This window comes from Dendropsophus ebraccatus, chromosome 8 (assembly GCF_027789765.1).
Source record: "Dendropsophus ebraccatus isolate aDenEbr1 chromosome 8, aDenEbr1.pat, whole genome shotgun sequence".
Taxonomy (NCBI): Eukaryota; Metazoa; Chordata; class Amphibia; order Anura; family Hylidae; genus Dendropsophus; species Dendropsophus ebraccatus.
In genome coordinates, this window is record NC_091461.1 from 76,307,050 (window position 1) to 76,322,179 (window position 15,130).

General features: G+C 37.4%; 1 protein-coding gene across 1 annotated transcript in view; it reads right to left on the reverse strand.

Annotated features, from left to right (window-relative positions):
• Positions 1 to 15,130, reverse strand: part of NRG3 (neuregulin 3) — a 673,333-nt gene that overhangs the window by 178,648 nt on the left and 479,555 nt on the right. The window contains exon 3 of the mRNA XM_069980695.1: positions 7,759 to 7,832. Within this exon, the coding sequence (XP_069836796.1) occupies positions 7,759 to 7,832 (74 nt within the window). The remainder of the gene's footprint in view (positions 1 to 7,758; positions 7,833 to 15,130) is intronic.

The window sequence follows — 15,130 nt, forward strand, 5'->3', positions numbered from 1 at the left end:
GGCTATGTTCAAACTATGTAAAATTACAGCAGTCTTTCCTAAAAACAGCCGTCATTGTGTAAATAACCATTTAAAAAAAAAAATTACGGAAGTTACTTGCGCATCATTGGGCCTGTTGTTATGAAAAAAGGCCATCATTTGTACAGTACATGGTGTGATCATTTCCACATAGATTTCAATGAAGCACAATATAAGGCTATGTTTACACAAAGTCAAAAATAGAGGAAATGCGTCCGCTTTTTCCATTTTAAAAAAACATAATGACAATTATTTTCAGACGTGTTTTGCACCCAAGGGTGATTAGTCAATCTAAACTATGATAATCTACCAGCAGCTATTATTTCACAGACAGGTGGCCATTCCTCAAAAAAACGGACATCATTATAAACTTAAAATGACGGACTTCATTAAAAAAATTATAAACAGACAAGAAAAAAAACGTGTGAACATAGCTTAACGTCTGAAAAACAGCCCCATTTGTCACTTATGAAGGAAGTTATGGGCTGGCTTTGGGGTATATAAGGTGTTTTTTAGGTAGTCTGCACACATATACCCTGTCGCTGTCATGGGTTAAAGGGGTGATTTATTAAAATTGCAAAAAGAACATAATTTAATCAAGGATGGCAGTATTGCTGAAACTGCGCAGAATTGTTAGTGTGCTGCTGTGATGAAAGTTTATCACGAGTGGACAAACTGCACTATTTTGAATAAGCAATGTAAAAACTGCATAGCACCACATGCTGTTTGACTAAAACAGCAGTTCAGTGAACCCTACTGTCTATGGGGCTTCAAAGCAGAAAAATGGTCACTGCACCTCTGCTAATGAAGCTGCGTCACCAGAAATGGCTTCAACTATCACAGCAGTTTTGGGATTAAACCTCTGTTGATTGGCAAAGGGTTGCCTTCTGTCATATTTTCTGCTTCATCAAATAGACATGGAAGTTGGCACGATATGCAAGAAAGAACATAGATTAAATCCTCTGCAATCATTGCTGAACACAAGCTGGTGGTAGCTGTTTTATGTTCTGAGAAATGTTTTCATGGCATGCTCTGTCCCACCCACGTGGGACTCCCTATTTATCTGGGTATAAATCCATTCTTGCAGATCACATATACCCATACATACTTATTGTGTTTATTCTATAGATGCACCATTCAGTCAGCACAGCTCCAGATACATTTGACAACCTACTAAGACCTGAGATTCACATTCACCCAATTTAGCTGCTGTTTGTGCTGCATAAACTGGTTATAATTAATGTTAGCCAGTGGACTGTTGGTGCCAGTAGTCCTAGAGCATTAAAAAATGGTGCTCTTGGACTGGGCGGTAGCAGGTTGGTATGATACAGTATGATTAGGCTGTGGAGGGCCAAAATAAAAGGTCCTTCCCACCCTGGTAAAACTAGGCTGCTGCTGTATTACTAGGCTGTGGTGTTGTTTTTTTTTTTTTTTTTTTTACCAGGCTGGTTTTGGAAGGGGGGGCATACATACTTAAAAAAAAAAAATAATAATAATAATAATTGGTATTATTATTAGTTAATAAAAAAGAAACGTGTAGGGTTCCCCCTCTTTTTCATGACCAGCCAAGTGATAAACAAGCAGCAGCCCCCTAGTAATACCAAGGTGGGAAGGGACATTTATTTTAGTAAGAATGTGTGGGTTAGTGTTAGCCTTTTTATGGACTGGGGTGGGCACAGTGCTCTCCGCAGAGCATATGAAGCACAATCTGGACCCCAGGGAGTAAGTAAGGTTGCATAGGATCCCCACTTAATCCCTTGGGGGCCATTTTAAACAGGGGATTATGTGATGCTGCATTCCCTCCTCATTTAACACCTTGGGTGGAAGACTGAACAGACTGGCCTCTGGTTGGTTAAGTGAGGAAGCATAGCATCCCAACTTAACCCACTGGGGGTCAGATTGTGCTTTGTTGGAAGGAAGGGAATTAACCCACCGCCCTTCAATCTTCAGTGCCTTTTTCTGGCTCAATTTATAGCCTGAGTAAGTTAAAAGGTTGAGCTGTGAAGTGACATTTAACTTATTGTTAGACCGATGTTGCAGAGTTAGAAAAAGACTCCTGTTTTGCAATAGTTTCATATTATTAAAGAATGATCTCTGTAGAAGCAAAGTAAATAGATTTCTAAATACATTGATGCTTTTACAACACAATGTACAAAGTTCACTGCACCAGTATAGTGCAAGTGCCCTATTGTGATACAATCCCTTAAATATATCCATAAAGTACCCATTTATGATCTGTCTGGGGGTGCTGTCAGTGTCAATGGTCCACAAAATAAGGCCTTGTGTGAATTTACACAAAGGGATGTTGGCCAATGGGAGCACAAATCTCCTTTTGAGCTATGCATACAGTATTTTGTGTATTGAAGAATAAAGCTTTCAATAAATGGTGAGCGTCACAGACTTTTTTTTATATATCTGGAGGATGTTTGGCACTTATCTGTACTGGAAACTGAAACTGAGCGCCAAATGTATTCATTTATAATCACGGATGAGTAGCTGATGGTTGAGGAATTGTAATCCAAGTTGTAAGCCTAAGAGAAGCAGTGCCAATGCAGTTCTAATATCTGGGTCAATTCTCCCAACCATACATCCTATGCAAGAAGGGGAAAATTATTTTTTGGACTTTTCATACACAGATTTAACAGATATAATTCACAGATTATAACTAGATATTGTGTTGTTGTTGTTGTTGTTTTATGTAATAGCCCAGTCTACTATACTAAATACTAGAGAGGAAGTTAGAAAATTTATAATATCTTTCCACGTAGCTTTCTATCAGATCACTTGTGTAAAATAAATTAAGCAACCACTTTATACTAGCCGTGACTGGAAGGCAGCATGTATTTTCATTTTATTGTAAATTACATACAAAATTCTTGTGAAATATTAGTAGAGTGAGCATGTGGATATTTCTACAGGAACCAACAGAGACGCATCAATCTGTTCAAATAAACTTCTCTTTCTGTGAGGTGAACAGATGCTGGGGGTCATGTAATCGACATGAGTTCACCTCAAAGAAAAAAGCAGACTTACAGGATTTAGAGTCACTTTTCCCAGGAATATGTATAATAATGTATGATGATGCCTGTGTATACACATGATGATATATGACAACTCAGCTTGTTTCATCAGCTTAGAAATCTAACCAACCTTGCCATTTTGGAAATTTCTATCATTTTCGTTTTTCCCTGGGTCATATATAGACCCTACTGTATGTACTGTATCATTTGCAATTACACAGTAAGTCCTGGTAAGTCCAAGTACATACTGTTATGTTATCACACCTTGCAGGGCCGTATTACCAGCTGTCACTGCCCTAGGCACTGCACCTGCTGACACGCCATCTTCACTCACCAATTAGCATCAGGATTTTCTAGTTCCTGAGCATTATATTCATACCTGATCAGTCTTAGGCCGCATTCCCACATTTACTGTACGTCACCACATGCAGCCGAAGCCAGACACTGCCATACCAGACCTGACCAATACCACCATACCCCCCCCCCCACCCTCAAAAAGACACCAAATTCACTGTCAAGTTAGAATGGGAGGTGGGCGATTAAAAAAAAAAAAAAAAAACTTCTCCCTGCTCCCTGGTGCTGCAAAAAACTGGCACAGCATGGAAGGGGAATGTTGGTAATTTACTAGTTAAGTCCCAGAGATAGGTGTACTGTCTGTGCTTAAGATAATGACTAGGTTGTTAATAACCTGACTCCTTAGCTAAAATTGTAACATACAAAAGAACTGTTGTAGTCCGCAATTTGTTTTTATGATTATAGATATTGCTAAGTAAATGTCATCTATTCACAATCTACCTGACAAGCAGCAGGCGGCAGCGGGTCTGAGCTTTTACCAAGTGATTTCAAGCAGATGTCCTATTTCAAGCCCCAGGAGATATTCAGTTAAGCTTTACCCAGCATAATTAATCAGGCAGAATCATCTCTGATTGCTGGCACTCTCATGACACTTAAAATCCTCGAAGTGGCAAAAAAGTCACTTCTTAAATTTTTTTTTTTAATATACGCCACCAATTTGGCCACAGCCCAACTCCAATCATTTTTTTTTTTTTATTAAAGACGGCTCTTTAACTTTTGCTGTACAAATTTGAAGTAAATTCTTCATGAAATCTTATGTGTATAGTAATTAATGTCATTTAGCCCTTGAAATCTTTGGTATGATTTAAAGGGGTAATCAGATCTTATGGCTATGTTCTTACTTTGGGAAAATATCCGGGAACACGTCCATGTTGAAACATAGATGGCTGGAAATAATGATCATGCTCATTATAAGCGGACGTTTATTTAATGAGATAGCTGCCTTCTGATAATATTATTAGGAAATTTGAACATAACCTTAGATTGCTTTTCCCCAATACATTCCCCAAGTGGGAACATAGTCTTAGGCTTTGTTTACATACACAATAAAATTATTTTAAAAAATTTTAGCTAGAATTGCTACCTTCTTTTCTTTTTTTTTCAAATTTCTTTTTATTTTATCTTTTTTTTTCTATACAAATTGCTACCTTATTTTCAATGTCAATGTGGAATCGACCATCAGTACAAACACAGCATACAATAGTTCCCCTAATTGATTCCAACCACAAAATAATGAAATGCTCATTATTTATGATCTGCTTTTGCCACAAAAAATTAGATTTTTTTCCCCCTGTTCACACTTTGCTTTATTTCCAGTCTGTATTTTGGTATTATTTCTTTATTTCACACCCCAGCATCTGAACAACCCGAAAAACTACAACTGTGAAGTCCATATGCAAGGACATGTTGTCACAAATCCATACTGACCTGGATTACCACCTAAACATCTCCCATGTACCAATAGAGATCCATTTGAACATTTAAAGTGCATAGATAAAACTTGAATACACAGATATTAATACTGAGACTACTATTTTGCACCATCCTTATAAATCACCCTGTATAATTATTAATGATGTTGTACTTTATAAAGGACAGAGTTCTACAAATGTTTCCCTTCTACTTTTCGGGGGCACCTTTCTCTATGATTGATGAATATACCTGAAAGCTAGAAAAATCTGGACTGTCTGGCTATGTTCACACATCGTCAAAAATAGAGAAAAGGCAGTCGCTTTTGCTATTTAAAAAAATGTCCTTTATTGCCGCAATTTAACTGACTGCAATGACAATGAAGTCAATGGAAAGACGGAGTTCCAATGCACACAATGTATGGAATAACAGACGTTATCACCATGGACGTCAAAATAATGATCATGACAATTATTTCCGGAGGTCTTTGCAAACAGCAGATATTTTTTATTAGTTGTTGGTACACAGTTTTTCTTTTGTCACCATTCTTTCTCCGTTTTTACTTTTAAATTCAATGGACTTTTTAATTAAGCCACAGCCAAAGGTCAATTAGAAAAGCCAAACTAGAATAATAATGTACTAATAGCCATCATTGCATTGCTAGGGAAGGCCAGACAGCTAAACGACATCTGTTATTTTAGACTCAAAATGAGGGATGTCATTTTTAAACGGAGCTGAAAAAACGTTGTGTGAACATAGCCTCCATTGTCTTCTCAGAAATATTAATCAATACCCTGTGATAGTATTATCTATCACAGTAAACCAAACAATCAAGGCACATAACGGGTTAAGGAAAACTGCAGCACAGGTCTGGGGAATAATGTGAGAAATTGTTGCAGTACTAAAATCACCCTTCTTTTTCAGGATTGTGGGGGACCCTAGCAATAGCCTCGAGATATCTTATGGTATCCCCGTCACTTTATAAGAAGAGAGTGCCTTTTATGTCTATGTGCTATGACAGCTGTCTTAGATAATAGACATAGTATTTATTTTACAATGGTTGCACTTGTTCTGTTATTTTTTTTGCCATGAAATGTCAAAAGCAACATATCCAAAGTGGTTTCTAATACTTGTTCTTATTGTGCCTTCCTTTATTATGTCTATGGTGAATTCTACTTTTCATATTGGAGCTCGAGCATGCATTGCTATTTGCTTTGCATGACAGATGCTGCAGGTTTATTCCGGGTTTTATTTGTTTATCTTCATAGAATCCTAGAAGAGTTATTATCACTTGTTTGGTATCTAAAGACAGTGTCATCCTTTGCTCTTTTGCCAATATCGCTGTTTACTTGCAGTGACTCCGGATACTACTCTTAATCCCTCTTGGGAATGCATTTATCACCTTGGAATTGAAAGCAAAGTCAATTTTCTATCAAATACTTAACACATCAAAAATATCAGTCAATGATTTTTTTTTATATTATTCATTGCTCTTCTTTATTTTCTAGTGTATTAACCACACTAAAATACTTAGCAGACCCATGGCATGACTAACAGCTCTCTCTATATAGCACAATTATGGTATATATCAGCCCTAAAATAAATGTGTACTACACCAATCTGCTATTCATCACAAATGCTGAGCTGATATTGTACAATGCCAACATCCATTCAGTTAATACATCAAATAATTCTACCTCCTGCAGTGATATACTGTATTGTACACCAAGACTTTCTCAGAGGCAGACCAACCAATGTTGTGCGTCATCTCACAGAGCACCCTGCTGTGACTGCTGGTTTATTTATTTAGATTTTAATTTATTATTATTAGGTTATGAAATGTCTTGAAATGGTTTATTATAGCAATAATATCACAGTAACAGTATTTTTTTTTTTTTTTTGCAATGCTTCTTATTGTCCATGATTGTGAACTGACTTAGTCATATTATAAAAAACACAAAATAAGCAGCAGAATGCTAAATATGAAGGGGAAATGTATTATTTAGCTTGTAAGTAGATATCTAAATATGTCTAAATATTACAAAATATCTAAATATTACTCTATCTGGCTAGGTTATAAAAAGGATATAAATATGACGGCCGTCTTTCATAACAACGGCCGTCATTGTGCTAATAAAGTCCATTATGTCAAAGATAATGGACGTTATTTGCACAATGGCAGCCGTTGTTATGAAAGACAGATGTAATTTTTACATAGTGTGAATCTAGCCCAAGATTGCATTAGGTGTTTCAGAATGATTTATAAATAAATTAATAATATATATATATATATATATATATATATATATATATATATATACCATAGAATCAATCACACTACATCTTCAACTGTAGGCTATGTTCTCACAATAAATAAGGGCAAATAACGGCCATTGTTGCAAAACAATGGCTGTCACTAATGATCATGATTAGAGATGAGTGAACCTCGAGCATGCTTGAGTTGATCCGAACCCGAACTTTCGGCATTTGATTAGCGGAGGCTGCTGAACTTGGATTAAGCCCTAAGGCTATGTGGAAAACATGGATATATTCATTGGCTGTATCCATGTTTTCCAGACAACCTTAGAGCTTTTTCCAAGTTCAGCAGCCCCAGCTAATCAAATACCGAACGTTCGGGTTCGGATCGACTCGAACCCGAACCCGGTTCGCTCATCTCTAATCATGATCAATGGCTGTTATATTTTTACATTGTTGGAACAAAGCCTTAAGCTGGGTTCACACTGTGTTTTTGCTGTCTGTTTAACATATCAGTTTTTAAATGATTGTCAACCACATATAGTACGCTAAAAAAAAATCCGTCTTGATGTTTGTTTGTTTATTAGTTTTCATAATGGGAGTCAATGGAAAAATAGATCCAAACAGATTGCATACAATTGCATCCATTTATGCATTTTTTTTTTTTTCCGTGTGAAGAAAAAACAGAGTGTGCACTTACTTGGGTCAGATAGTACTGAATCTGTTTTCGGTAAGAATTGGTCACAACGTACACCATGGTAGCCCTCTTTGCATCTACAAAAGAATGACAAAATATGGTTTTGTAAGATACATAATGTTACTGCATTGTGTTTTTAATTATAACTCTCTTTCTTGTCCTACTGATCCTCTATAGTATATTTGCATATGAGAGGGGAACATAGGCTATGTTCACACAATATTTTTTTCAGCTCCGTTTAAAATGACGTCCGTTATTTTGAGTCTAAAATAACAGACGTTTTTTTAGCAGCCTAGCCTCCCCTTAGTGCAATGACTGATGTTTGCACATTATTTTAGTTTGGGGTTACTAATTGCCTTTTGGGTGTGTCTTAATTTAAAAGTCCATTGAATTTAATAGTAAAAACGGAGAAAGAACGGTTACAAAAGAAGAACTGTGTGTGAACAACTAATAAAAAACCTCCGTTGTTTGGAAAAGACGTCCGAAAATAATGTTCATGTTCATTATTTTGACGTCCGCAGCAAAAACGGACGTTTTTCAATGCACAGTGTACATTGGACGTCCGTCTTCCCATTGACTCCAATGCATTGTCATTAAAGTCAGTTAAATCGCGGCAAAAACTGAAGTTTTTTTAAATAGTGAAATCAGACGTTTTTCTCCATCTTTGATGTTGTGTGAACATAGCCATACACTGTATAGGCCAGCAATGCACACACTATATAGAATAACAGCTGTAATGGAGTACAGCCAGCAAAATAATGAACATGCTCATAATTTCAACCTGCTTTTGCAAAAAATACCTGTTAACTTTTTTTTTTTTTTTTTGGGGGGGGGGGATGGGGGTTGGTTGTGTAGACATAGCCTGCAACATATCTCGAAATTCTGACACAAACAACTCAGGCAAGATTGCTACTCCCATAATAGTGCATTAAAATGAAATAAAAAATACAAGCATAAAATAAAAATAGATTAAAAATAAGTAACGTGTTCAAGGTGATGCATTCGCTCTAATTTATATAATAAGCTCAAAGGTATAAAGGCTCTTTAAGCTACTTAATTTAAGGTATAAAAACAAAATAACATGTAACAGCTTTTACCAAGGAAAATGTCTAAGCAGTAAGCACTTGTGTCTGTGAATTCTCTCCACCACAGAATTAAGTCCATCTGTTCTAAAATATAGCTCTGCTTACTGATTTACAGAGTGGATGCAAATCACTTTCTTCCGTGAAATACTGAAAGAACAAATCTGCCTCACTCAGCTGGTAAACGATATCTGACTTTTACCAATGTGAATGTTTGTACTATAATAATGTTTGTATTGCTGTTAGGAGACCACATCAGCTAAGCTCCATTATCACCTGAGAAGGGTTCCTATTGAAATTATAATCCAGAAATAAAGTAATGATGCTTATACTATAGCTATGCTATAGTGGGGCCACTACAGTAGAGACCAAAAGTTTGGACACACCATTTCATTCAAAGAGTTTTTTGTATTTTTATCTCTATGAAAATTGTAGATTCACACTGAAGGCATCAAAACTATGAATTAACACGTGGAATTATATACTTAACAAAAAAGTGTGAAACAACTGAAAATATGTCTTATACTCTAGATTCTTCAAAGTAGCCACCTTTTGATTTGATAAGACCTCATCAGACCTCCTTCTCCATGCTTCACGGTGGGAACGAGGCATATAGAGTCCTTCCGTTCACCTTTTCTGCGTCGCACAAAGACACAGTGGTTGGAACCAAAGATCTCAAATTTGGGCTCATCGGACCAAAGAACAGATTTCCAATCATCTAATCTCCATTCCCTGTGTTCTTTAGCCCAAACAAGTCTCTTCTGCTTGTTGCCTGTCCTTAGCAGTGGTTTTCTAGCAGCTATTTTACAATGAAGGCCTGCTGCACACAGTCTCCTCTTACCAGTTGTTGTAGAGATGTGTCTGCTGCTAGAACTCTGTGTGCCATTGACCTGCTATCTAATCTGAGCTGCTGGTAACCTGCGATTTCTGAGGATAGTGACTCAGATGAACTTCTCCGCAGCAGAGATGATGCTTGGTCTTCCTTTCCTGGGGCGGTCCTCATGTGAGCCAGTTTCTTTGTAGCGCTTGATGGTTTTTGCAACTGCACTTGGGGACACTTTCAAAATTTTCCCAATTTTTCGGACTGACTGACCTTCATTTCTTAAAGTAATGATGGCCATTCATTTTTCTTTACTTAGCTGCTTTTTTCTTGCCATAGTACAAATTCTAACAGTCTATTCAGTAGGACTATGTATCCACCTGACTTCTGCACAACACAACTTATGGTCCCAACCCCATTTATAAGGCAAGAAATCCCACTTATTAAACCTGACAGGGCATACCTGTGAAGTGAAAACCATTTCCGGTAACTACCTCTTGAACTTCATCAACAGAATGTCAAAAATGTGCAAAGCAGTAATGAAAGCAAAAGGTGGCTACTTTGAAGAACCTAGAATATGAGACCTATTTTCAGTTGTTTCACACTTTTTTGTTAAGTATCTAATTCCACATGTGTTAATTCATAGTTTTAATGCCTTCAGTGTGAATCTACAATTTCCATAGTCATGAAAATACAGAAAACTCTTTGAATGAGAAGGTGTGTCCAAACTTTTGGTCTGTACTGTATATATATGTAACATAATCAATTTGATTCAACTCCAGTAAAGCCGTGATGTCATGCAGAGGTGTACTGTAGGGCACAGCGGTGCACTGACATTCTCATAAAGCCTAAAGCACAGAACAGGACTCGCTGTATTGCATACGTGCTGCGTGATGTGAACGTCAGCGTGCCTCTCTGTACTACGGCACTCCTCAGGATGATGTCACGGTTTCACTGGAGTTTGAATAACTCCCCTTACACCCAGACAGACGTGATTACATCACCGAACCGCCCAGGGGACGTGACTAACAACAGCCCACTGCCCAGATGAGTACTTGGGCCAATTTGTAAAAGTAAGTGTATAAGATTTACTTTGCAGGGACAGGGAATATAAGGACATGTATGGCAAGTGTGCTGAGTGATTTATCAGCCCAATTCTCTAGCTGAATAGGTATTTATAATGTGATTGGTTCTCTTTAAGTGTTCATGTTCTTTTAGGTATCCTTTTAGGTTAAACTGCCATGTATGTCAGTTTTATGAACTGCACAGTTTTTAAAATACAACTTTAGACCACAATGGGTCCTCATTGACAGAATTCACATATTGCTGTTGGTGCAAACTTCAACTTAGTCAGCGTGCCAGTTTTAATTAATCTGTGCACCCACCACACACACACACACACACACACACACACACACACACACACACACACACCAGTCTCAAGAACACAGCAAAGTTTTAACATAATTGCAGCTATAAGCCTTAAGGCTTATAGCTGCAAAAACAAACAAACAAAAAAAAACAGCCAACCATGCCTCTGTGGAAATGTGCAACAGCCGCAGAGCCACAGGTTGGCGACGCAGTGCAAATGTATCATGCCTGAATGTCACATAATGAGAGTTGTAGTTATGCAGCAGCTGCAGAGGCAAAAATTAAAAATGATATATTATATGATATATAACATAACAAAAAAGAATTTACCAGGCTCAACATAGAAAGCTAAACAAATAATTTTCACACTTCCTCAATGATTAGATACCTTAAAAGAATGCAGAGCACATATACATAAACAATTATGCTCTCACTTTTCTCCTTTCATGGCTGACATGAAATTTACAGTTCTGTAATTCTGCTTTGTTTAGTGCAGTCGGGCCTAGTGGCCTTTGACTTTTTCCCAAGAACCTATTTATAATGTTTTAATAGTCTGAAAAACCTATGACAGTTTATAGAGCCATCATCATGTGAATGCACATCCTTTGACTCTATATAATCCAGCATATAAAGTGCATTGTTCTGCATTTGAATGAATTAAATAGAAAAAAAAGCCACCTTAGGGCTGTATGCTATTCTAAATGAAAATGCTTAAGGCACCCTCTGACTTGCTAATGCTGCTTTTCACAATGGGAAAATAACATATTTCAGTTGTAATCGTTTATCTGTTGCCCCAGCTGTGCTTAATCGGCGCACACATGCCCATGCTTCGCTTCATGGTTGGCTAGTTTCATGCAAATTCAAAATCAACATAGAAAATATAGCATTTCAAAGTCTGTATCAGCTAACTACCCATTATTTCTTCTTCATACACTGACACCATGGAAATGGAAACGCATTCTTGCTTATGCATCTTTTCCATTAGTTGTTTGTTTATGAAATGTAGACAGCGATTACTTGTGAGATCTACTAAACCTATGAGAAACAAACGCGAATGGCAAGTTATCAGCCAAACAGGAGTATCCAGGTGCACACTGGCTAGATAAAATGCAAGGAGTGCCAATCCATGTAATCATAAGCAAAGAAAAAGCCCAAGATAGAAAAATGTATGCACCTTAATGTAAAATAGTAATTTACTTTATTGAAAAAATATATAACAAATCATAAATACAAATGAACAACAACAACAACAAAATGCATAAAGTGACAAAGTGCAGTTAGTACAATGGGAAAAACAGGTGCAATGAACCACCTCCCCAATGGATTATGATAAACCCTAGTAAAACGATGAAGAGTGGTCCTAGCACCACCCTGCCCATGTCCTATTTCTTATACAAAACTTTAGTATTTTATGACACCTTTACAGTTGAGTTCAATATTATTGGCCCCCTTGGTTGTTTAGCATAAAAAAGCTAATATTTTGAGAAGTTGATATCTACAAACTTTGTATCAAAATATTTTAGTAGCATGTCCAAATGCCCTTAAACTAGAGATCAGCGAATCGGGTTCGGGTTCGAGTTGATCCAAACCCGAACGTTCGGCATTTGATTAGCGGTGGCTGTTGAACTTGGATTAAGCTCTAAGGTTGTCTGGAAAACATGGATACAACCAATGACTATATCCATGTTTTTCACATAGCCTTAGGGCTTTATCCAAGTTCAGCAGCCACCGCTAATCAAATGCCGAAAGTTCAGGTTCGGATCGACTCGAGCATGCTCGAGGTTCGCTCATCTCTACCTTAAACATATAATTTAATCTGTCAAAATACATTCTGTGATTTCTGGATGCATGGGAAGGATTAAGGCACCCAACCTTGATACATAGTTAGACAAACTTGGTAAGGCTATGTTCATACAACATTGTTTTGCAATAAAGAACGGATGCTGATTGCAATGGAATCAGCGTCTGTTCTTCACTGCTGTGTTCACACATCATTATTTTAACGCCTGTTCTTTAGAAGGGGCGTTAAAATAATGTACATGCCTATTATTTAAGGACGCTGTTCAGTGAACAACATTTGGAAATAATAGCTGTTCACACAATGTAAAGTGCAGAGGCCGCCACACTTTACATTGAAGTGAATGGTTAATTGATTTGGGGGCACACCCAACGGAGTTCGTAAATTGTAAAAAGACAATGTTCCTGCAGCCAATACAGAGCTATTGGGTGCAGAAATGTGCTGAATGCAGCCTGGTGGTCAGCAGTTTAACAGCATCTGTTGTTATGCAACGGATGCTGTTAATTTTAAACACTGTGTGAACACAGCCTAACAATGTTTGGTAGCCATCTGTCAAGCTCCTTTTACATGGCCTGATATGGAGCTGTCCAAGAATTCATATGAGCACTGATCATTAAGATTAGTGCTTGTTTGTTTGAGTCAAGCGGTGTATTGTTTGTGCAGCCATTCAACCCTTTTATGTCACAGACAATTTTCATTGTTGCATTTTTGTTTTTTCCTCCTCGTGTTTATTTTTATGCAAGTCTTTCTGGATTTGAGGCCCACGACAGGACTTAATGTTGTGGTGCCAGAAGGGGTTAAATATATTGCTATGGGCAGCACATCCCCTGTTTGCAAAGGGAGATGTACAGTTGATAGAGATAAATTCTACTGCCTGCATAAAAGATGTGATTAGCTTTTATAGGCTAGGTTCACACATCGACTTTTATCACTAAAGAACGGACGCTGATTGCAATGCAATGCCACCTGCTGTGTTCACATATCGTTATTCTAACGGCCTTTCTTTAGAACGGGCGTTGGAATTATGTGCCTGTCAATTATTTTCAGACTCTGTTCACTGAACAGCGTCCGGAAACATCAGCTGTTCACACAAGGCAATGTGCAGCGGTGGCTGTACATTGCATTGAGGGGAATGGCTAACTGTTTGAGGGCACGCCCGATGGTGCCCGCAAATCAATTCTGAAGAAAGAATGTTCCTGCAGCTGATACAGAGGTATCAGCTGCAGGAACAGGCTGAGTGCATCCCGGCGGCCGGCTGCTTAACAGCGTTTGTTGCTATGCAACGGACGCTGTTAAATGATGTGTGAACATAGCCAGACCCAGATTTTTTTTGTGTATTTGCGAAAAGGTGAGTAACATCCTCAAAATGGGAATAATTGTTTGATGATCCTAGTCAGATAAAATAGGTGCACATTGGTAAGTAGCCCCCGACCCGACATCCCCCCCCCCCCCACACACACACACACACATCATTTCCTATTACAGCTAATGGAGAAATAATTCTTGAACAGTTGAATATGAAGGTCTAGTTTTATGCCTGGAGTTCAATTAGACTTTCTAAGTAGGATGTTAAAGATCAAATGAAATCCAACACTTTTTTTTTCAGGCAATTTGAGGTCTCAAGAGGCAAAACCAAGCTTCCTAATTTGATAAGGTTAGTATGTTATTAAGTATGGTTTTTACATGGTATGCATATAATTATTATTCTAATAAGATGAACTATTCTTAAGTAAGAAAGAAGAAATCCCAACCTTTCATCATAATTGCATTGTTTTTATTTATATCCAGCAATTATTCTGATTATGGTAATTTTATTCACAACTCCTGCATGGCTATGAAGCTCTGTTAAACAGAAATCTAACCTTGTCAAGTAGACTTTATAGAAAGATATCACTACAGAGGACGTTATTATAATATGGCACTTCATTCAAAAATCAAATATTCATGCTACTGTAATTGCTTGGGAAAGATCAGAAAAGCAGCTCCTCACCTAATTGATCTCACAATACTTGCTTTAGATGGGGAATTTAAATTGGATTTTGCATTTTCCAATTACCATGTTCTTTATTTCAGATGAATACCTCAAAACCATAACAGTTTTATCAAGACAGTTATACAAGATACAGTTATGAGATGACCCCCAAGCAAAATTCAGTAAGAGATTTATTCAGGTTTCTTGTTACTTGCTTGTTGAAAGATGGTTGTATGAGATAGGTCAGGGACTCGTCAAAAAATATGAAGAAATACTTTTGGTAAAATTGATACACCATATTGCCTATTTGTAGGTTCAGAAAGAAAAGAGCA